The 25,112-nt window shown below is 37.0% G+C and overlaps 1 protein-coding gene across 19 annotated transcripts in view; it reads left to right on the forward strand.

Annotated features, from left to right (window-relative positions):
* Positions 1–25,112, forward strand: part of MPDZ (multiple PDZ domain crumbs cell polarity complex component) — a 97,325-nt gene that overhangs the window by 31,398 nt on the left and 40,815 nt on the right. For 12 of the 19 annotated variants that reach the window (XM_087957678.1, XM_087957688.1, XM_087957691.1 and 9 more), the window contains exons 13-24: positions 418–497; positions 2,135–2,281; positions 3,886–4,032; positions 5,060–5,248; positions 6,584–6,793; positions 9,972–10,088; positions 13,288–13,449; positions 14,984–15,226; positions 15,916–16,024; positions 17,020–17,218; positions 18,919–18,960; positions 24,165–24,269. In XM_087957678.1, coding sequence (XP_087813804.1) covers positions 418–497; positions 2,135–2,281; positions 3,886–4,032; positions 5,060–5,248; positions 6,584–6,793; positions 9,972–10,088; positions 13,288–13,449; positions 14,984–15,226; positions 15,916–16,024; positions 17,020–17,218; positions 18,919–18,960; positions 24,165–24,269 — 1,750 coding nt within the window. The remainder of the gene's footprint in view (positions 1–417; positions 498–2,134; positions 2,282–3,885; positions 4,033–5,059; positions 5,249–6,583; positions 6,794–9,971; positions 10,089–13,287; positions 13,450–14,983; positions 15,227–15,915; positions 16,025–17,019; positions 17,219–18,918; positions 18,961–24,164; positions 24,270–25,112) is intronic. The other 7 variants (XM_087957689.1, XM_087957693.1, XM_087957695.1 and 4 more) reach the window with 3 other exon arrangements.

Below are 25,112 nucleotides of genomic sequence, written 5' to 3' on the forward strand. Positions count from 1 at the left end.
ATTCTTTGGAAGAGAGATAAAAGGAAGTTGTTGAGCAGTGCAAACCTAAATTGAATAGCCAGGATAATACTGAATGATTGAGTCTCATGCTGATTCAATTTCAAATAGAACTGAACAACGCTAAAAATTTATTAAGGTGTATATGATACAAAATTGGTTAGAAAAAGTAATTTAAAATGAACTATCCTTTTTTTGTGACCTAACCCAAGTGAATTCAGCTAGCTTTAAAAGGATTTTAAAAACCAAAATTTAGGTTATAATTCAATTTTTTCCCTTTTCCTTTTTTATATTCTTAAAATGCAATGTATTAAAAAGTATTTTCTTTCTCATTTTATATAAATCAGATGCATGTTTACAAATTTGAATTAAAGATAAGAATGTCATAGTTTTGCTTAGGATAACTGTCACACCTTGCAGATATTCAGCTAACATCCCTAGAAGAAGAAATATTGCTGAACAAATGGCAGAAGATTTTGGGGGGAAATTATGAAGTTGTGGTAAGTAGACTCATTGCTTGCTATTAAAAAAATAAACACTTTATCTTTTCTTCCTTGGGAGGGGCATTGTTTTCTGAAGTATAAAAATGTGATAAAACAAAACTTTTGTGTAATCTTAGGAAGTCAGAAAATGAATCCTAAATTTGATCAAAGGGTTTATCAAATATTGCTTCCTGGGGAGTTTTCCATTAATTCAATTGATAAGTATCGGCAGCATTTGTTTAGTAACTTTTGAAGTCCATTATAAATTTTGATTCTCCTTGTTGTCAACAGTGCATAGTTTCATTTCTTGGGGTAGCATTTTTGCTTGATGACCTCTCTCAATGTGGGCAGAGCTACAGTTGAGTTCTGAAATCTACATTTGGAAAGCAAAACAATGTAGCTTGTTAGGAAATCTACCCACTTCCAACATACAACATTTAGCATAATCCTTGCTTCGTAAAATTTCTTGCACATAGCTGATATTCGGAATAAAAGTCTTCTCTCCTTTAATCTGATACTCATCTACCAGAAATAAATGCCACTAATTTTAATGTTGGCCTGCTTTCAGGTAAGTAATAAAAATTTTAACAATTAGAGCCTATCTTTTCTTGTATTGCTGCTGTTGACCCCTAATTCGTTGCTGGATGGTCTGTTTTGTATTGCTTACAGAGATTTTTTTTAAAAGGAAGACTGTTTGCCCCACTTTTACTGGCATTTTAAAAGATTGTTTGCATTTTTTCCTTTTTGTTTTTCTTCCCTTCTATGATTTATGATAATGATTGCTGGTCTATTTTCATTATTTGTTTTTAAATTGATTGTTCATTGATTCTTCTATTCTTTTAAAGTGAGGTTTATGTGAGGGATCTTGGTAGCCCTTTGGCCTACAAGCCTTACATTGTGTTTATTTTTAGGTAGTAAAAGCTGTTTTCCTAGCTGACACTTTACTTCTCATTGAGAATCTAGCCAGTCTTCTTTTAACACCTTTTAGAACATATAAGCAACTACTTTCGTGTGCAGTAGTCCAAGGATGTAGCAAGGATGTGGAACTTTTGAATAGAATTCTTCAGCAGGGTCATAGGTGCAGTTCCTGTTCTTTGACTGTTTCCCACCTGGGGATTAGTAAACCATAGAGAATTATGTTGCCAGGTGCATGTCCTGTTAATGCTTGACTTGTTTCAGAATCAACAAGGATTGCCAGATATGGAATCCAGTTCTTTTTCTTCAAACTGGAAACATTTCTGTTTCCGAATACTGTATTTGCTAACTATTGTTCCATGGCGGTCACAAAAACTGGTGTAATGAGAAGCGTGGAACCTTTGATAGTTTTATTCGTTCCCTTCATTTGTGACTCTCTGACTACCTTTCATCTCTGGGACAGCTGTAGCTACCAGCATCTGTTACCCTTTGCAAATGAGAAAAAGGATGTTACAGCTGGATGCTCCTTTTCAGCTCACATTGTGATTCCGTCTTGTTTTGATGTGAGAAATCAATGAACATGGATGTTGTTTGAAAGAAATGAGCCTATAGCTTAAGATGTAGAGCATTTGTAGCAAAACATCTTTTAAATTTACTGGTCCTTTGTATAGGATCTCGGTGCAATTTTCTAAGCAACTGATTTCTTGGTGTTATGAAAATTGTATTTTTCTTCTTTCTAGGTGGCAGATGTGAACAAGTTTAGTGAAAGCAGCGGACTGGGGATTAGCTTAGAAGCTACAGTGGGACATCATTTTATTCGGTCTGTTTTGCCTGAAGGGCCCGTTGGACGATGTGGCAGATTGTACAGTGGAGATGAATTATTAGAAGTATGAAATAATCATTCTTATTCTTTTGCTCTCTTGAAAGATATTCTGCGTGGTTTTTTTCACTTGCAATATTTTCTTAGCATAGAGTACAGCAAGTTCTTGACTTACAACAATAATTGGGAGCAGAATTTCAATTGATAAGGAAGACGGCTACTGAGTTGTGGCCAATGTTGGCATAGTTGTTAAGTGAACCAATACAGTTGTTAAGTGAATCACTTTATTGTTAAGCGAATCCGGCTTCCTCCATTGACTATTTGATGGGAAGGTTGGAAATGGTAATCATATGACACCAGGACACTGGACAACTGTCATAATTACATGCCAATTGCCAACCTCCAAATTTTGATCATGTGACCTTGAAGATGCTGGGACGGTTGTAAGTGCGAGAACCGGTCATACGTCAGTTATTTCAATGCCAGTGAAACACCGAACGGTCACTAAAGAAATGGTTGTAGGACAAAGACTACCTGTATTCATGTATTTGTGGAAGAAATGCAGGTAATCCTTGATTTACAACAGTTCATTTAGTGACCTCTTGAAGTTACAACGGCACTGAAAAAAGTGACATGTAACCATCCCCATGGTCACGTGGATTTACATTCAGCTACTTGAAAACTGGCACACTTTTATGATGGTTACAGTGTCCCGGCATCATGTGATCCCCTTTTGCGACCTTCTGACTAGCAAAGTCAATGGGGAAACAGATTCACTTAACAACCAGGTTTAGTAATTGAAGAACTGCAGTGATTCACTTAACAAATGTGATGAGAAAGGTCCTAAACGGGGCAAAACAATTTTCTCACTTAGCAATGTAAATTTTGGGCTCAGTGGTGGTCGTAACTTGAAGACTTACCTGTATACAGCCTGTATAAATTCACAATATGCTAGTATGTTCTAAGGTAGTATTTATATAAATACTCCCTTTTAAATACTCTCTTCTCCTTGTCAGAAGTTCACAAACAGTGATCACATGAAGTGTGAAATACGGTCATAAGTCACATTTTCAGTAGTGTTAACTTTGAACAGTCACTAAAGAAACTGTTGTAAGTTGAGGACTACATCTTTTGGGTTTATACTGCCTGGGAAATTCTGGGATTTGTAGTTCAAATACATCTTAAATGAGCAAGGTTGGGGAAAGTGTGGCCTAGATATTCAAATTATGAAATTATATGATTTCTATTCAAGTAGCTACACACAAAAGGAAAAGTAGGTTTCTAAGAATGAAAATGATCCATTCATTCTAGGAACTGTATTTCTCAATATTGCAGCTCTTTAATTTTTCCTAGAAACCCATGCGCTATCTGTTCTTTAATGTAGCTTCATTCAGTTTTCTGGCAAATGTCATTTGCATTCATCCATATTTATAGTCAAGATACCTTAATTCACTGAAGTATAAAACACATCAGTATAAAAAACTGACGTAATTTTGAACGGTCAGTAAATGAACTTTTGTAAGTTGAGGACTATCTATAATTAGAAGAAACCATGTAGTATCTTTTTTTAAATATGATACGTTAGTCTGTTATGTCCAGTGTGAAAATATATGTATTTCTTTCTCTCCGTCTTTTCCTTATTTCTATAAATATCCTTATTTTTATTGGCAGGTAAATGGACAATCTTTGCTTGGAGAGAATCACAAGGATGTTGTAAATATTCTAAAAGAGCTTCCTATCAATGTAAGAATGGTGTGTTGTCGTGCAGTTCCACCTGTTACTGAGACAGCATTGGATGAGACTCATATGTTAGAGCAGGTAATTCAACATAAAGATTTATACCCTGGGGGAGAAACTGACAGACCACCATTCTTCCTTGCAGTAGAGAATTCAAAGAAAAGATCTGAACTCCTGCAATGTTTCCATTACTATTAACATTCCTTCATTTATTAATTTTGTTTTATCTGTTTTATTGTTTTTTAATGCTTTACTGGTTGTAAATGATTTTAGATATTTATTGGCTTAGTTTTGTTGTAGGCCACCCAGAGTCTCTTATTTGTGAGACTGCTGGCTATATAAATTAAACAAATAAATAAATATTGAATGTGGTAGTAAGATAAATAAAGTTTTTTTTTAAAGTTGAGACAGTTTGATCAGATGGCTAGAATTGGACTGAGGAAACCCAGCTTAAAAACCTTTTTTTAGATTTTTCATATAGCTTTCATTAAGTTATAGTTTATTTAAACATTTCATATATATTTAGACATCTGCATAAAGTTTACATTCTCAGATGATAGAACTTGTGGAGATTATTAAATTATCCTCTTTAATTAAGGAAAAAAAAACTATTCACATTTACAGTTGACTGGAAATCTGTTATAGACTTTTTGCATGAAACAAAAATGTACTTACAATTTATGGTGTTTTTGATGATTAGAAAAAAACGATATAGAAAAGGCTAAGGTTTTTATTTGTAATCATAGAATAAAAGAATTTTGTAAATGTGCTTATATTTGCTGCAAAGGAAACTGGAAGCTCTTCTCTCTTTGGTTTTTTCCTTTCTATATTTTCCCTTCCTTCCTTCCATCCTCCCTCTGTCCCTCCCTCCCTGCATTGCAGCTGTTAAGTGAATCGTGTAGTCAATATGTGAATCTGGCTTGCTTAAAAACCCAAAACTAGTTAGTGTTTTTTATGTGTTTTGTAAAACTTTTAATTAAAAATTCATTTTAAAAATAGATAAGTTTTAAACTCTTTAAATAGCAGTTCCCATTTATTCCAGTTCCATTGACAACCTGTGTTTAAATTTCCTTTATTTTAAAAAAAGTAATCATATTTAACTTTCCAGTCGCCTATAGACCTTGGTGGACTCCTTGGTGCTTCAGAGACAGAAGATGCTAAGCTGGAAATAGCTAACATAAATCAGAATACCGAAGAGGTACAAGGTTCTTCTCTGGCAATGTGGGAAACAGAAATACAACAAATTGAGCTGGAGAAAGGCAGCAGAGGTCTTGGCTTTAGTATATTGGATTATCAGGTAATTTCTGAATTCCCTAATATAAGGATGTAGTTTATACACTGAAAATATCCCTTTAAGTATCCCTTTAAGAATGACACATTCCAGTAGAATTCATCATTAAATAAATTTGTCAAACTTATTTAATATATCTTCATATTTTTGCAAGGTACTCATCCTCACTTGTGGATAGTTCCTGATCTGTTAGATGAGAAAAGACATGGTGTGACTAAGAAGTCACCTTTCATTAATATTCTATTACATTTCTCAATCTTTCTCTTTAAGGAGAAACTGAAATTTAAGGAGAAATGATCTAATAGTATTTATTCCATGGATCCAATAATAACACACACAAATACATAAAATATTAATAGTGGGACTGCTGAGCATTATCACAAAGCAAGATGTATTATTATTGTAATTATAATTAAAGTAGTAGAAGTAATAGTATTAGTAGATACTTACGTAGTTTGTTTTTTAAAAAAAGACAATCTCAAAGTGCAATGCTGCCAGGTTTTCTAGTCTCTGTTGCACTAATTTGAGGAAATTTTAAATGCGGAGAAGATTCTGAAATGTGTTTGCTAATTCTATCTGTATGCAAAGAATTTTATTTATATTCTAGAAGCCGGTTTTAATGTTGCTTTCTGCAGTCTTTCTTCAAGATTACATAATGTATAATTAGGTTTTAATTTTTCATAAGTAATGGCTTGACAACTGAATCTATGAGCAAGCAGGGTCAGGAAAAAAACCCACCCCATACCATTTTTTGAAATCTCTGATCAGATCCAATAGATTGGGCATGCTGCAGATCCAATCCGCGAATGAGAGCTGGATAGCAGGAAGTAGTTGTTGTTTTTTTTCTGCTGTAGCCCCTTGACTTATGGAATATCCTCAAACATTAGAATGACCCGCACCCTGTTGGCCTGTCTATCTAGCATTATCACAAAGCAAGATGCATTATTATTGTAATTATAATTAAAGTAATAGAAATAATAGTATTAGTAGATACTTACGTGGTTTGTTTTTTTAAAAAGACAATCTCAAAGTGCAATGCTACCAAGGTTTTCTACTACTACTGCTACTAGGGACTCAGAATATGTGAAGGGCCTTGTTACTTGGCTTTACTATTAGCAGATTAGTCATCACAGCTGCTGTTTGTGCTTACTCATTTTGGTGGGCATTTTTATTGTTTTAATGTATTTTCAATTGTTCAATTATTTTTTCGAATTTTAAAATTGCAGGCCACCCAGAGTCTCTTGGTGAGGTGGGAGCTGCAGAAATTGAATGAATAAATAAAGTAACTAAAAATACATGTCAACATTTTTCTCACGTTCTCCTCTTTTCTCCTTCAATAAGGACCCAGTGGACCCCGCCAATACAGTGATCGTGATCCGCTCTCTTGTTCCTGGGGGCATTGCTGAGCAAGATGGCAGGCTGCTCCCAGGAGACAGGCTTATGTTTGTCAATGAGACCAGCTTGGAAAATGGTAGCCTGGAGGAAGCTGTGCAGGCCCTGAAAGGAGCACCTCTGGGAATGGTGAAAATAGGAGTCGCCAAGCCATTGCCTGTAAGAATTATTGTTTTACATGGTGGGATTTTGTATTTTGCAAATAATATCCTGGGGTATTTACTGATGTAGAACTTTAGGTATATAACTGTTGACACTTCAAAGATGAACTAACATTTGTTGTGAGGTAATAAAATGCTGCAAATTGCCCTTTTCTCTCATTTTATACAATTGGCATCAAGAAAGTAACAAAGCTCTGAACCAGCCCGCTATCACTTTGTTCCCAAAAAAATATTTTTACTTTAGATTCATGGAAGTGGTGCAGTTACTCAATAATAACTTATTCAGAGCCAAAATAATTTTAGCTTCAGAATTAGTTACTGTTGGAAGAATAATTTGAAACAGAGAGTAGAAACATGTCGTTTCCAGAAATCTAGCGTAAGAATATTTAAAACACCCCAAACAACAATGTTTTGATTTATTTTCATAAAGTATAAGCAAACAACACACTAAAAGATTGAATATATTAATTATCTACTATGTATACTTCAGGAACTTTGGTATCTATAATAATTTTGGAGATGTATTTCACACAATGGAATACATGCAAAAAATGTCTGTTATGAAACCCTCTTCTACACATAATCTGAACATTTCCTGTCCCTAAGTGGCAGCATTTAATCCATAGTAAATAGAACTGAGAGATTGGGAGTAATTGCTTTCATTTATTCCTTGAATCAGTAAGGCAATAATTTTTGGTTGCTGGTTTGAGGGCTACTTTCTGGTAAAATAAGATATTTATATTCACTTTTTTTTCTGGCTGAACCCTGGTGCCGTGCCACCTTTGCACAGAGGTGTGCAACGTTTGATAAGCAAGGGCTATACTGTACTTAGTGGTACAGAAGAGTACTGAAGGCCACAAAATAAATGGGCCTTATCACAGGTGCACTTAAGACTAAGGTTTCTGGATGAATTGGGGAGAGGGTATCTTTTTTGTTTTCTTTTACTATTAGTGTAAGCTCAGAAATATTGCTAAAGTTTGCCCCTATTTTTCATTTGGAAACTGGAAACATTGCTATCAAGTTTCAACCTAAGTAGCCTCAGGGTTCTGAGGATCGCAAAAAAAATAAAAATAAAATTCTGTGGCCACACAGGGCTTTGGGGTTGCCCATTGAATTGCTGCTTTGATGGAAGAACCATAGGTTGTCACCAAAGGAAGGGAATGTTTCTTTCTAATTTTGGGTATATCATTTTACATACCTATGATGGCCTGTTTCTCTGGTAATTAAATGCAGCCAGAACATTTTTCACAATTATTGCTTGCTTAGAGAGATTAGTTATTGTAGACATGATGATTAATTATTTAAAGAATATGTTATGCTGCCATCTCACCCTAATGACTCTAACCAGTTAACAATATTGTATGGAAAATATAAACTAAACAAAGCTAAAATAAAAACAATCTAGTACAATGTGACTAAGCTGAAAACAATTTTTTTTTACCATAAAACATATCTTAAAACATGCGTAATAGAACATACCTTGAGCTCATCTCACGTTCTGTCACCAATGTGTGACAGAAAAGCCAGCTCTTCAAGGCCTTCCAGAAGGCATGGGGCAATGGGACCATTCCAGATTCAGAGGGGAGGCTGTTCCATAGGACGGGCATTGTGACATAGAAAGCACATGTCCTGGGTTCAACCAGATCATTCAGTTTGACAAAAGGGACCTGAGGTCTGGTGGGATGGGTAGAAACTATCAGAAACAGGTAGGCTCATAGGTATCCTGGCCCTGTGTCACCCAGAGCTTTATGGGCGATACTTGTTCCTTAAATTGTATCTGGACACATGTGCCCTTGCATTCTGGATCAGTGACCACTTAGTCCCATTTAGAGCCTATTGCAGTGATCCATATACATAATTAAGGCATGAGTGACTGTGATAGTCTCCTGATCCAGGAGGGCTCAACTGGCATGATGGATAGACTTGTGCTAAGGCCTTCCTGGCTATCACTGCCACCTGCTCTTTTTGCAGGACTTCCAAAGGACCTCCAAATTGCAACACCAACCACTGGGGGAATGTCAAGTTATCCAAGTGATGGATAGGCCATAGATGTACAGCTATTAATGATATTTAACCTTATATGGATAAATGCTCTGAGTTATTCAGAGTTTTCATATAGATGCTAAATAAAAGCAGAAAGAAAATGCATAAAAGGCAGGGGTTGGATTTTTACTCTTAAGAGTACCAACTCTTAACTGGAACCAGCTTTAGAGGAAAGAGGAAAGCCACTGTACCTCCCCCATTACCAACCTCCTTAAACCTGATCCAGGAGGTATTGAAGGTCTCTGTAATCCAAGATCAATGCCTGGGTAGATACATATACCCCCCCCCCCCATTACCAACCTCCTTAAACCTGATCCAGGAAGTATTGAAGGTCTCTGTAATCCAAGATCAATGCCTGGGTAGATACATAATCCATATTCTGAGTTTATCAGAGATTAACAATAATTATGGCCAATTGTTATCTCAATTCTATTATCCAACCTCAAGCCCAACAGAAAAGGATCTAGGTAATGTAGTTTTATTATGAAGTTGATATTTTAGTTGTATTGGAATGAACAATTTCTTAATAAAATCCTTCATATTAAAATTGAGTTCAACATTCATGGCAAGATTGTGAAAACTATTGTCTCCCAATAAAACTTACTATGAAATTCACAAGCCAGACAGGTAATTTTCAAAAAATAAATGTGATTTTCAATCTGCTCCAAACATGTTTTTAATCACAAGAAGAAGTGCTACTGATTTCAGTGAAACATATGTGTTGTGTTTAGGAACTAAGGCATAATTTAAATTTGGTAAGACTGAATAGGCTTAAATCTAGTTTAATCTTAAATCTAGTTTGTGAGGCTTAACTGCATTGGAAACCAGGCAGCGGAAATATAAGGAGTGGGACAGAATTTTATCATCTTGTCTGGGAGAACATCTCAAATATCAGCACATAGGTACACAACCATGTGATGCTTAAAAGCTCTTTCAAATTCATGATTATTGCCATCTCATTTTTTCTTTTTTCAACCTTATAAATCATTTCATGGTTTGAGGGCTGTAATATCATTTCTAGATACCTTTTTTTTCTGATCTTTATATTCATTTAAAATTTCTTAGTATTTACTTACATGGCATGTTCTGTTCACTGGCCATCATCCAACTCAAGAGCTTCATTCTTTCTGCAGCTTTCACCAGAAGAGGGCTATGTTTCTGCTAAGGAAGATTCCTTTTTCTGCACTGCCCAGTCCTTTGAGGAGGAAGGGCTAACTGATTCAGCCCTCTTCCATGCTGAGCTGGCTCTGGTTAGTCTATAGTTAGTCTTTTATTCTATGTATTAATTTTGAACGGTATTTTGTTAAGGAACAATATAGGAACAGTCCTGCTATTGACATATTAACATATTGACATATTAACATATTGACATATTTTAAAAGACTTTTTGCTTGGTTTCCTTAAATCTACTTGATGGTTGTTTATCTGCTAATATAAGAAAATATCCATAACTATATCAAAACGTATTTATAAGAAGACAATGCTGTGTGCCAAAATTAAACTCTCTAAGTCAGGAGTGTCAAACTCGCTACAACATGGTGTCATCGTGTGACATGTTGCAACTTTTCCCCCTTTGCTAAACCGGAGGTTGGTGTGGCCAGTGTGTGATGCATCCGGCCTACCAGCCGCGAGTTTCACACCCCCTGCTCTAAATATTTAAACATTTATTTAAAAAAACCATCCTTGAAGCCTTCAGAATAACATATAATTAAAAAGAATTAGAAAATTACAGAAGCTAACCATTATGTTTTAAATGAGAAACCTTGATATATATATATATATGTGTGTGTGTGTATATATATATATATATATATATATATATATATATATATATATATATATATATGCATACAATACAAGGAAAACCATTCATTCAAATTACTTTTTAGGACTCTGCAATTTCTTTCTTGGAATTTGAACCTCTTGAACTTAGAACTCTGTGTAAACACAGAATATGATTCAAATGCTGTTGCTCATTTAAACTTGGCAATATCTAAAAATACCAGAAGGTTTTCTCTTATTCCATGTGTACTCAGTTTTCTCACATACTTTTTCTGATTTGTTTTGTTCAGGAATTCTGGCAGTTGAAATCCACAGGTGGTAAAGTTGCAATAATTATCCCACCCATGCTGTAGTGATACACTGTATATATAGTAGCTGAGATATTGGCCAGTCTTTAAAAAACCCACAAAAGCTAGAATTGTGAATGAACCTTTAACTGATTCTGTGTGTGTGTGTGTGTGTGTGAATCCAACTCTTAATAGCTAAAATGGCCAAATCCTGGCTGATTTAATAGTAATCTATCTGCTATCTCAGAACAGGAAGGAAGCGAGTGTGTGTGTGTGTATCTGTTTGGGTGCTTGTACGTATGTCTTCAGGGAATTTAGAAAATTGAAAATTACTTTGGATTATACTCATCCAGACCATCTTTGTGGTAGTATGCAGATGTCACCTTAAGTCTTGCTGGGGTCTGGGTGCATGCAACTCATTCCATTTATTGCCTCCTTCTCCCTCCATTCCTTTTTTTCCCCTTTAGAACAGTGGCTTCCAACCTTTTGGGCACCAGGGACCGGTTCTGTGGAGAGAGGTTTTTTGTTCAGGAGTGGGCGTGGTTTCGTATGCTGCCTTGCATCCGCAGATGGGGCTTTGCTTGTTTGCGCGGCTCAGTTTCTGTCCGGCTGCAGCCCAGTCCTGGTCCATGGTTGGGGACCCCTGTTTTCGATGACATTTTTCAATTCTTCTGACAGAATTTTTTTGATTTATATGTAATGATTTCCAGCCAGCATTTTTTGTGAAAAGCATTTTAGGATTGCACATTAAGACTGCCTTAATTTTTTTTATAAAGAATTTGAGATTATAACTTCCTCCCGGTGTCACTTCATCTTGTGGTGTTTTGGTTCATTATCATAATATGTACATAACAGGCATGTGTGCTTATATAAGGTGGAAACTATTTCATTTTAAATTTAGTGCAGGAGTTGGAAATATGCATATCTTTGTATCATAAAATGACATACTTTCGGAGAAAAATATAGAAAGGTTTACATAGAATTCTGCAAATAGGCATTCTAATTGGGAACTATGGAAAAATACTTGATGTTTTCACAGTGGTTCTGTTTGTTAAATATGTTTTTATTGTAGAAACCTCTGAAGGATTCTATCACAAAGCTACTTAGTTTGGGACATGATCCTTATTTTTTTTTTGTTAAAGTTCAACTTCTATTGAAGATATAATTTGATTATTGTTCTGCCTGTCACAAATTTAAAATAATGTACCTGGCATGCATTGGATTTTAGTTTCTGGGTTGAACTGAATTGGATAGTATCCATAGAATTGATAGTGAATCCCATGAATTCTTTGTTACAATGCTAGGCTTATATGAAAATATGCTGAGAAGGCAATAAGACTGAGTAAATTTATAACAGGTGCTAGCTTATTGGTAATGAGCAATGGTGATATATTTGGGGAATAAATGACCACTTTAAAAAAATCACAATCAGTAAAGCTTGTGGAATAAGTCACTTGATTATTTATATTAAATTAAAAAGTAAGCCTATTTAATGAGCCTTGGTGGCACAGTGGTTAGTGTGCAGTACTGCAGACTACTTCTGCTGACTGCCGGCTGACTGCAATTTGGCAGTTTGAATCTCACCAGGCTCAAGGTTGACTCAGCCTTCCCTCCTTCCAAGGTGGGTAAAATGAGGACCCAGATTATTGGGGGCAATATGCTGACGCTATAAACAGGTTAGGGAGAGCTGTAAAGCACTATAAAGCGGTATATAAGTCTAAGGGTTAATGCTACTTACAACGATACAAGTAGTTCTCAACTTACATCCATTTATTTACTGACTGTTTGAAGTTACAACAGCACTGCAAAAAGTGACTTGACTGGTTTTCACACTTACAAGCATTGCAGCATCCCCATATTCACAAAATGAAAATTTGGGTGCTTGTGGCTGGCATGTATTTATAATCATTGCAGTGCCCCTGGGATCTTGTGATCACTATTTGTAACCATCCCAGCTAGCTTTTGACAAGCATAGCCAATGGGGGAAAGCCAGATTCGCTTGATGATTGCATGATTCGCATAACAACTGCAGTGATTCACTTAAGAACTGTGACAAAAAATGGGGCAAAACTCACTTAACTCACTGCCTTTTTTAGCAGTGGAAATGTTGGGCTCAATTGTGATCCTGCACATAGCATTGATATTTTAAAGAGATAATACAAAAGTCAAATAAAATATTTTCACATAAAAGTCATTGCGTATCCACGATCTGAGCTTTGAGTGGAAATAAACACGTTGCAAGCCAAGATACTCTATTTTGGAAAATTGAAAAAAAAAAGGTTAAAAAGGAAAATAGCTGGAACTATTTACTAGCCTCTGATGCTTATATTTGAAACTGATATAAAAGTAGCCCATTTGTTTGGATTTCCTTTGCTATTAGGTGGACTCAAGTGAGGCAGATGTAACAGAAAACTGTACCATGGGATTGGACTGTTCTCCAGATAATGATGGTGCATTCCAGTCTTCAGCTTTAACACTGCATAGCGGCATTTGTGGTGATGATCTGAAGCTTGCTCTTTCACTGCCCTCTTCAACTCCCAAGGTAAAATTATGAGGGAAGGGTATGAGCCAGGGATATGAGCAGAAAGACACTTCGTTCATAGCTATAAAGTAGCTTTATGAAAATGTCTGCTTGGACAGTGAAGGCAATGTTTATCAGTTGGTTCCATCTGTTCATAGTTTTTTTTTACTAGATTAAAGAGTAATTTCATTTAGATAGTAATGCTGATTGAATTACCTTTCAGATTTTCAGTATTCAGCAGACCATTTACTATAATTTTTAGGTGTTCCAATTAAAAAAATAAAGTGGTTCAAAGAAATCTAAACAATAACAAGCCATTTATGGAAAGACATGCGTAAGTATAATGAATGCTTATGCTTACAGTTCAAGCATTAAAAACTCTAATTTCCTTAAGGGAAACTTTTAGTAAATCTCTTTAGAAAATAAATGCTAGAAAGGTGACTCAAACTCTTTTGTCAAAAGGTCATTGAGGTTCTTTTTTTAATTTTGATGTTCTTTATTTTTTTTTATCATGTTAACTTTTCTCCTCTTCCCCTTTTCTGATTCTCTCTTTCTCTGTCTCTTTTGGGTTATTCTGCGTATTTCTTTTAACGTTCATGGTGGGATCACTGCTGGGATTGTCAGTTCATTCTTTGAAATGGATTGTATATTTTATTCCTTTGATTTTTATCCTGCTTCATAAGTAATTCGCATCTGTTTTGTTTGAAAAAAACAAGTTGCTTTTCTTTCACACCTGAAATTTATAAGCTGACTTCATTTTTTTTGGAATCTTATTTCTGTGGGTTCCAACATGGGTCTGACAGCCAGAATTTATTTCCTAATAGAATTTCTTAGACTAAATGGAATATACCTGTGCCCTTTTTGCCAATCAGACAGATTGCATTGCTCAACTTTGCAATAGTTAATGAAATTAGAAATTAAAGTGCATGCTGGGAAACATACTCTGCAACAAATCTAGTTTTATATAAGGTACACAACTCATGCTTTTGAAATCATTCTCTTGTGTCCCATCGGACTAGAAAGAAAATGTTTACAATCACACTTGGTGGAAGGATCCATTGGGTCTGTCACTGGGATCAGATGTTTAGTCTTCTGAGTTTTCAGACTTGTGCCAGAGCCCATCCTCCGGGAACTTGTCTGTGTGTCATATTCTGGTGAGAGAGAAGTTCCCAGAGAATGGGCTCCAGCACACGTCCAAAAGCTTTGAAAGACTAAATTTCTGGTCCTGTTGACCAACCCAGTTTGGATCCTGCAATATTATCTTGGAACACCGTATAATTGCCTTCATTCGTGAAACTTGGTAGTGTCTATATCACCTTATTCCAATAAAAGTAATTCTACAAAATATAAATGGACCACAATGGCACCCTGAATGTAAACTAGTTATTCATGGGAAAGGTTTTTAGACTTCCAGAGGAAGGAATGGTGGACTCAAGACAGCTTCACAGAAAGTGGACCAACACAATCGTGGCTTTATTTTAATAATTGAAAATGTAGTTAATTAATTATCATACTTATAGAATGAGTTTGGAATTCTTGTTATTTTGTTTGCTAGATCATTTTCAAAGAAGATTCCAGTAACCCACATAGTTACCAGTCATCAGATAAAAACTTGTACACAATGGATCTAATACAAAGAGAGACTGAGAGTACACCTGCAGGTGGATGTATGAAACAGATCACAGAGCCTTTTCTTGTGAACCCGACAACACAATCTCCTAAGAAACAAGTTGAACATGACATCACAAGCATGTGGAGAGAATCTGAGCTGACACCCGAATTTTCACACTGTACAAAAGTAAGTTCTAAATTGCCACTGGATTCAGCCCTACCACTCCGGCCCCCTGAGGTCAAACATAACCCTGATGCTGCCCTCAATGAAATTGAGTTTGATACCCCTGATCTAGAAGAATCAAATACAACATAAGTTGGGATTGTATGGATTGTATACACTAATTTGTGGCACAGCTTGCTTTCTGAGAACTGAGCTGTGACTCAACATAGCACTTGCTGTTCAAGAATATTGTTCTATACAGTACAAAATCACAAGTACCTGTAGAGAGGTGAGATTGTGGATTCATTAGTACAAAGATGTATTCCATTTTTGGAGACTAATATGGAATATGCAACAAGGACCAACATTGATTGTATAGCTAGACAGAGCAGGTCAGCTGAATTGTACAACTTTCTATACCTGGAATCCAAACTGTTGCAATATGCATTTGGAGGGCACAAGATTGGACAAGTCTAGTTTTTTTTTTTAATTGTAGGTCTGTTTGCTGCCAGTTGTGAAGGGTATTCTTTCTTTCTCAGCGCAGTTGTTTTAGTAAAGCACTATGTTACTTTTTTTTGTTTGCTTATTTTGAACAGAAACCAGCTCTTTGAAAAACGCTACAAATATGCAGACTGTCTAGCAGACTGTGATTTGTAAACTACACAAAATGCTATTATGTTTTCCAGAAGTGACTTTTATTTTCTTCTTACCAGGATCAGGAGTTCTTGATGGAAAATAATATCTTAATGCCTGCTTGCCTAGATATAAATAAAAACAAGTTGGAGAAGATGATTACCATTGCAAAAGGCAATTCAAGCTTAGGTAATGTACCTCGCGTAACTGTACACATCTTTGTTCTTGCAGTCCTTATTTCTGCCTAGTTATTCCTGAAAGAAAACTAGATATTGCTTTAATTAAAAAGCAAATATTTTTACATATGATCTCAATAATACTTATATCGTAATTATAGCAGACATGTCTATATATTTTCCTTTCCATATGAAGGCAGGAACAGTTCAAGAAAAGATCAATCTCTATTGTTATAATCAGACAATACATCAATGATATAGTTGTCCAAGTAATTTACTTACCAATAAAATTAAGAATCAAATCTAAGAACTTTCTATTTGGAGAATTTTAACATTTTTTTTATCCTGGAAATGTTTAGAAGGAGAAACACATTGGCCATATTCAAATATAGGAAGGATGAAATCCTTCACTTGTGTGCTTTGTAATTCATTCCTGTTCAGAACAAATCTTCTAAAATTTCTTCATCATTATCTCATCTTGATCTTCCTTTTTTCTCTTTGCTCACTTTTTAAAATTAAATTAAAAATAAGTTCATTGCCATTTCCTTTTCTGTTCTCTGCTTCTTTCTTTGAGGCCGTAGGTTAAAAAAAAAGCAGATCTCATCTAATTGAGTAGCTTTTTAAACAGAACAGAAGGCATTAGGAATTCATCATCTTTTTGATCCTAACCATGAGCTTATGCGATGGAGGCAGCTGTAGACCTGAAGAGACAATCTCATATGCCAGCCTCAGCTGTTACCAGGTTTTTTTAGTGATAATTTTCTAGATGGTGTTTTGACCTGCTAGGCATATCTTGTTGACTCCTCACATCTACCAATATGATATTAATTTTTCTTCAAGTTATGATTTAAAACAATCTGTGGAAGTATGTATATATTGGCAGAAATACAGATAAACATAGAAATGAAAACACTTTCAGAAAATGAATGTTATTCAGTGTATGATCAAGTCAGATACCAACATTATTCCCGTGTTTCTTATTAGCGCTAAACTTTTTTTTTCCATAAGGGATGACAGTAAGCTCTAATAAAGATGGCATGGGAATGATAGTTCGCAGCATTATCCATGGTGGTTCCATAAATCGTGATGGACGAATTGGTATTGGAGACTGTATATTGTCTATTAATGAGGAATCTGCTGCTAATTTAACTAGTGCCCAAGCACGGGCCATGCTAAGGAGGCATTCTGTCATTGGACCAGATATAAAGTAAGTTGTTTGTTATACAGATCAGTAGATTTTCAAACACAGTATGTATCAATTATATTTCCACTGCACTTGTGGGTTTTTTAAAATTCCATGATTATTTTTAATTCAGTGTCCTAGTATTAATTCAGTATTAAACTGGATTCTACATTGATAGAAGAAGTTGAAATGTCTTCTGTGAATCACAACTGACTAATGAGAGTTCCAAAATTGCAATCCAATATGGTAGTTTGATTATCCCATTCACTGGATTGATATAATTTCATTGGCTCAAATAAATACATGGAATTTGCCATCCATTTGCAATAAGGGAGAAAATGTTTGCCTATATCACTTAATCTTACAAATACGTAACTATAGTGGAAAAAACTCTGAACTTGATTATTAAACTAAATTCTGAATTGACTTCTAAAAATTAAAGCTTAGCAGCTGCTCCTTAAAGCTAGCAATGGAATTGCTATACCTGAAGAATATTCACCTTTAATGTCTAAGCAATGGTGAAAGTTGATGGAATATTACAGCATGAAATCACCTTTGGGAGGGGAAATAGTTTGTTAGATGAATGTGGGTATAATTAGGGCAGAAAGGATCACATCTCTCTTCTTTATTTCCATTTAATAGTAGTTAGAGAAATAATTGTATATTGATCCACGAGACAAAAGGACATTTAACACCTTTTTGAATCTCTTACTTTCCTGGATTCCTGGAAGATACAAGTTTGCATGGGATTTAAATTACATATTTTTTTTGTTCAGGCAGATCTACTGAAAAACATTGAAATTTTATAAATAAGCTTTGATCTTTTACCTCAAGTGACTGAGAAATCTTTCAGTAGGGGAAAATGGTGAATATAGAAATTATGATACATGACATTATAACAGAAGAATAATGCTTTCTCAGTATATTCTTTTTACAAATATTTGGAAGAAAACTGTATTTTAAATAATTTGTGGGGTATAATTTAATATAAAGTGCCACACAATTGTAATGAACTTGAATGTTCTACACCTATTAAAACAGTGCTCCAAATGCCTGAGACTTAAATTGCAGGTACTGTGTCTTGCACCCTAAATTAGCAGTTCAAATTTGGGCTTTATAACCAGACAAAACTTTCTACCAGTCCCCCAATTTGAGTGTCAAGCCCAGCATAGCTTTTTATAATAATTTTGTTTGGGATTATAGTTTATGATATGTTTTTATCTCTCTCTCATTTTCTTTTCTTCCTTCCCTTCATATATAAACTTTTTTTTCTTAAACAGAGAAGCAGATGTATAGCATCATCAGGATATCTGTGGCTTCACTTTTCCCTGCACCTTACATTTCTTTAACAATATCTAGAGACTTTTGCTTTTAGCAGTAGTTATAACAGCTGCCTCTAACATCTGCCAGATAATTACAGAGCTGATTCAGAATTCACCTGCCTTAACCGAACGTATGGAGATGAATCTCTGATCAAGGAATAAAAGATTGATTGCGGTTGCATTTTTCATGCTTGTTAATAATCATTGCTATACACTCCAATAAAGAACAGATGCTTTCTGATGGGAGGTGTGGATAGGATAGAGGTGGCGAGGGGGAAGAGGAAAGTAAGCAGGAGTGCACACTTTTAAATACGTGTGTATGCATCTCTCATTGAGTAGAAGTCACTGACATTTGTTAACAATATTGTAAAAAGATGCTGCGTCGTATGCTTCACATTCTAGATCTTCTCCAACACCTGCTGATGATCAGGCCCCCTTTTATGTGTGAGTATTGGCGATTCAAAAGCTCATTATAGCTCTGTGTTCCAACTTGTCTGTTCATTCATTCATTCATTCATGCTTTTATAACATCAGAAGTAGCTGGGATGTATCCAGATATAGGTACCACATAATATACACAGACACACAGATGCTTTCAACCAATTAAAACCCATTACTGGGTGAGATTACCTGATTAATTATTCAACTAGATCAAATCCTTCAATTTGTAGGTATATTTGGAGATCTAAGATGAATGTCATAGTTTTTAATCTAACCGATTAGACATGCATCCATATTTTAAAGATAATTTTATAGAAGCCAGGTTTATGGTTTAGATTGCAACAGGGAATGTGGGGCCTTTTAGGCCAGGGCTGTCAAACTTGCGGCCCATTGGCTAGATGCATTACACGCTGGCCACGTCCGGTTTAGCAAAGGAGGAAAAAAAGTCCCGATATGTCACATGACACCGCTGTGATGCCGCAAGTTTGACACATCTGTTCCAGACCTTGCAGTACAAAACTCTGTGTCAACCAGCATCACCAATGATGTGAGATGTTGAAAATTATAATTTAGCAATTTCTGAAGATACCCAGGTTTTCCAACCCATCTTATTTCTCAGACAAGACTGTCCAATATTAATCAAATTTCCAATTTCTTTTTTGTAGCTAAGCAGTCAGTTAGCATGTGGATAGGAGAATGCCTTAGATTTTTTTCTGTGTTTCTTTGACTTTCATGCTCAAAAATGCAAGCTGTAAATTATTTAGGATGCAGTCTTGTGGAGGATGATGGGTTGTGCATCTCTTTAGAGTTGAAAACAAATGATATGTCAGAGCATGTAAGCTCCTTAAATCAAAACATTTTTTTCTTAGGTTCATGTGGTAACTGTTAAGAATAGCTGTGAGATGCTAGGAAAAGAGGTGGCTGTTTTAAACAGTTACAATTGTATGTGTTCCTCCGCCACACTTTGAAGCATCTTTTTGCCTTTGAATTTTAACGAAACACTAATAATAGATTTTCCACTCAGTGGTCGAGAGAAAATTTGGAGCTTGAACAGAAAAATCCATTGTCGAAAATGTCACATATTCTACTTGCCAGGGTTTAGTCAGGGGATGTCTTGGGAAGCCAATCTATTAATTTACTAGGTCAGGGCTGTCCAACTCCTGGCCCTCAGGCTGGATGCGTCATGTGTTGCCCACGCCCTGTTTAGCAAAGGGGGGGGGGAAGTCCCGATATGTCACATGACGCCACTGGGATGAAGTGAGTTTGACATCCCTGTATAGATCCAAAGGCTCCCTAATTGTCCATTAACTAAGATCATCTATACAAGCCATGAAGCTGCCAAGGGATATATTCCCTCCCTTTGATTTAAAAAAGAGAGAAATCTGTCTTAAAACACCCATAATGTAGAAACAAAGCAGAAATATCCTGTTTCTTTGGTATCCATATTTTCTCCACATATCCATCAGAGAAATGGATATCTTTCCATGCTTACAGGTGGATGGCTGAAATTTGGCACAGCACTTTCTGGACTGAAAATGAAGTCATGTTTTATTCTGTTCTTTAAACCAGTGGTCCCCAACCTTTTTTGTACCAGGGACCAGTTTCAAGCACAAACACTTTTTCAAGGGCCGGGGGAGGAGAATCGAGTTTGGTGGTTTTGCTTGCAGACGTTTCATTACCTGACTAGGTAACATCTGATGTTGTTACCTAGTCGGGTAATAAAACGCCTGCCAGCAAACCACCAAGTTCAGGGAGCGCTCGGCCCTGCCTCCCTCAGCCCCATCCCTCAGGTGTCTCCCTCCCTCCCTCAGGTGTCTGCCTCGTTCCTCTCTCAGTCGCTCTCTCGCTGCTCCACCAGCCCAGGAAGAAACTGCTTCAAAGAAGCCGGGGGTGGTGGCTTTCCTGTCGCCGCAGCGCCTCCGAAGCGCCCGCTTACCCTCACCCACCCCACCCGCCCGCGCGTGGTTCAATCCACAGTGCTCCGTTCTGCCTGCCTGCCTGCCTGCCTTCTTCGCTTCTGGTGAGAATAATAACTATTCGCTCTTTTTATCAGCCGAAGCTGCTCCGAAACGAAGAAGGCAGGCAGGCAGGCAGAACGGAGCACTGTGGATTGAACGCGCGCAGGCGGGCAGGGTGGGGTAAACGGGCGCTCGGAGGCGCTGCGGCGACAGGAAAAGCCACACACACACACCCCCGGCTTCTTTGAAGCAGTTTCTTCCTGGGCTGGTGGAGCAGCGAGAGAGCGACTGAGAGAGGAATGAGGCGGGAGGAAACCGAAGCCGCTGAGCCAGAGAGCAGGACAGGCTTCGGTTGCTTCCTCCCTCCCCTTCTCTCATTTGTGTCCTTGATCCCGATCCCAGCAGCATTCACCGAAGGCGAAGAAAGCCGCCATTTTTTTTAAAAAAATTTCTTTGCCCGGTGACAGAGTGCTCCACGGACCGGTACCGGGCCACGGCCCGGTGGTTGAGGACCCCTGCTTTAAACAATACATATTTATTCAACAGTTGTTAGAAAAGAAAAGAAAAGAATAGCCCTTATTAATTTTTTGTTGAAATGTTCCACCATTTTTGCTCAGGGTTCTTTCTCTCTCTCTTGACAGTAGCAGTGTTTCTGTAGATAATGGTAGCACAGGTAATTCAGAGGTTCTCCATTTACCTCTGTTTCATCTCATACTTACAACATAGAATAGGGGAAGAAGAATCAATGCTTATGGACTTTCCACACTGCTAACCTTACAGTGAGGGGTGTATGGAACACAGCTGCTTAATTTTCAAGAGTATTTCAGCTCTTTTCATGCCACATTGTGAAATTCCATTTCAGTTTAGAAATCCCAGCATCCGTCATATATTTATTCTGATGCTATAATATAGCTTTTCAGATTTCATATGTCTGGGTATTACACTTTTTGTCCAAATACCACTAGTTTAAGAAAGATCCAACATTTATATAATGCGAAGCATTAAATTCCAGTGCATTCTTCAAGTATTGTTATGTTTTCAAGTTGCTTATCGCTGACACAGCCATGTACTGATGATGTCTGGATTAATCTCACTCTTGTATTTTTGACATTTTCTTTTCTCTATGCTGTAACTAAATGAATCTCACTTCATTGTACTGTGGTTTATTTTAAATGTGATCACAAATTTCTTTATTTGGTTTCTTTTCTATCGTAGTATGCATAAAACACTTTTTTCTGCCTGTTAAATCATGCATGTGGTTTATTTCTTTGTCTGTTGCATGATATATAATATTTACATCCCTATCTTCTCATTTTAAGTTGGTTCAGGATGAAAATTACTCGTCTTCACTACCTTCTGAAGAATCAATGTACAATCAGTTTAATCCTTGATCACTTCAGATTAGTAGTCTGCCTTGCTAGCTGTGAATTCTGAAATCTCTCATTTAATAGATCCTTCTTTCTATAGTTGCTTTCAGCCAGTAGGAATTACAATGCAGTTCTGCTTGCTTGGCAGTTCTGCAGCTATTTCCTGCTTAAGACAAGTGTTTTGGGAGTTACAACGAATATCCCAGATATTGCAGGGAAGTGCAGTTCTAATAATATAGCTATTTCTCATTTAATGACCACTGTTGGGATTGGCAACTTGGTCTTTAAATGAAATGGTTGCTAAATGAAGCCATTGGCTGTGCTTATTAATCTTATTTCGGTTTACCTTTGCTTTAAGGTTCTATGAAACTCACAAATGTAAGGATTAATTGTAAAGTTAAAAGGAGGCAGTCACTAAATGAGGACTATCTGATGATTTTTATTTCTGAGCTGCCAGAGAGTACTTTTAGTCTAATTTGCTCTCTTTTGGTTCAGTTTGGTTTCACCAGTAGAACATTGTTGAATTATACTAATTAAATGTCATTTCATTCATAACTTTTTATAGTTAATAGTCTCCTTCACTATTGTCCTAGTTACATTTTGCTCCTTTTAAAATATCAAATGTTTTAAAACAGGAGTGTCAAAATGGCGGCCCACAGGCCAGATACGTCACACACAGGCCACACCCACTCCAACTCTGTGAAGGGAAAAAACATTGTGATACATCACGTGACCACAACGTGATGCTGCGAGTTCGACATCCATGTTTTAAAAGAATGATATTCTTTCAATTGTGTCATAATGTCTCTTGGGTGCTACCTAGTTGGGTGTTTCCTTTATAAGGAACTATGTAATCTGGCAATAATCTTCATAGAAAAGAGGGTATTTTGGCTAAAATTATTATCTACAAATATTTCACATTTATTAATTGCCTGTCCAAATATCCAAACTGAAGTCCAAAGAATAAAATAACAATATAAGAGTTTCAAATTTTAAAATGTCACCAAAAATTCTACTTCAATTTACTGTTAAAAACCAATGTAAAACAGGAAGCTTTAAATCTCCCACTTCACAGAAGTGACATTTAGCCATAGTGAAATTTTTGAATATCTATTCTGTTACGTCTATCCATTCACTAAGAAAGTTTACCAATTTAATTTGAAACATAAAAAGGTCACCTAGTGAATGTCTTAGCTGGTAGGAGCAATAATATATGTTTGCTCAAGGTTTCCAGATTCAAGAATGAGGAAAAGTTAGTGGACGGCCTTTAATCAAAGATAAACATTATTAGAGTCAGTTAAAGAAAAGATACAGTTTCTAGACAGTGAGGTTGCAGTGTGTTTATTTCACAGCACAGAAAGCACATTATAACTGATTATTTTATAACAATATAACATTATAACAATACATAATATAGTATAATATTGTATAATATAGTATAATATAATATAAATATTATAGTGGTGTATAGTGTAGTGGTTAGAATGCAGTACTGCAGGTTACTTCTGCTGACTTTTGGCTGCGAGCAATTTGGCAATTCAAATCCCACCAGGCTCAAGGTTGACTCATCCTTCCATCCTTCTGAGGTGGGTAAAATGAGGACCCAGGCTGTTGGGGGCAATATGCTGACTGTAAACCGCTTAGAGAGAGCTGTAAAAGCACTGTGAAGTGATCTATAAGTCTAAGTGCTATTGCTATACATTGGCCTGCATGGTTTGCATTTGGTGCATTCTCAATGAAAACGAGGCTTTCTGGATTAAGAAGAAGATATTTGTATGATGCCGCACTCTGGATTATAGCCTTAAAAATCTCTATTGCTCAGTACTGTACTATATCCAGACATCTGCAGCTTCTTAATTTCATGTTTACTTTTGTGTTGCAGCATTAGCTATGTGCCAGCAGAGCAATTAGAAGAGTACCAAGCCGGTTTAGGGCAGCAGCCAGAAGGAACAATGCCATTTGATGTTTTCTCTTCACACACTGTGAGGTAATTTAGAGCAGTGGTCCCCAACCTTTTTGTACCAGGGACCGGTTTCAAGCAGAAACATTTTTTCAAGGACGGGGGGAGGGGGAGAGAACTGAGTTTGGTAGTTTGCTTGCAGACGTTTCATTACCTGACTAGGTAACATCTGATGTTGTTACCTAGTCGGGTAATAAAACGTCTGCCAGCAAACCACCAAGTTCAGGGAGCGCCTCGGCCCTGCCTCCCTCAGCCCCATCCCTCAGGTGTCTCCCTCCCTCCCTCCCTCAGGTGTCTGCCTGCTTCTCTCTCAGTCACTCTATCGCTCCTCCAGCAGCCCAAGAAGCCGGGGGTGGCTTTTCTGTCGCCACAGCTTGCTGCCGTTTCACCCCCCCCGCCCGCCCGCCCGCTCGCGGTTCAATCCACAGTGCTCCGTTCTACCTGCCTGCCTGCCTGCCTTCTTCGCTTCGGAGCAGCTTCGGCTGATAAAAAGAGGCGAATAGTTATTATTCTCAGCCGAAGCTGCTCCCAAACAACCAGACAGGCAGGCAGGCAGAACAGAGCACTGTGGATTGACGCTGAGCGAGCGGGCGGGCGGGGTGGGGTGAAACGGGCGCTTCGGGGAAGCTGCGGCGACAGGAAAAGCCACCCCCGGCTTCTTTGAAGCAGTTTCTTCCTGGGCTGGTGGAGGAGCGAGAAAGCGACTGAGAGAGCTGAGCCAGAGAGCAGGACAGGCTTCGCTGCTTCCTCCTCCCTTCTTTCATTTGTGTCCTTGATCCCGATCCCAGCAGCATTCACCGAAGGCGAAGAAAGCCGCCATTTTTTTATTATTTTTTTCTTTGCGGCCCGGTAAAGAGTGCTCCACGGCCC

This window comes from Notechis scutatus, chromosome 2, assembly GCF_049901735.1.
Source record: "Notechis scutatus isolate UNSWTSFEM ecotype Mainland chromosome 2, rNotScu1.2, whole genome shotgun sequence".
Classification (NCBI taxonomy): domain Eukaryota; kingdom Metazoa; phylum Chordata; class Lepidosauria; order Squamata; family Elapidae; genus Notechis; species Notechis scutatus.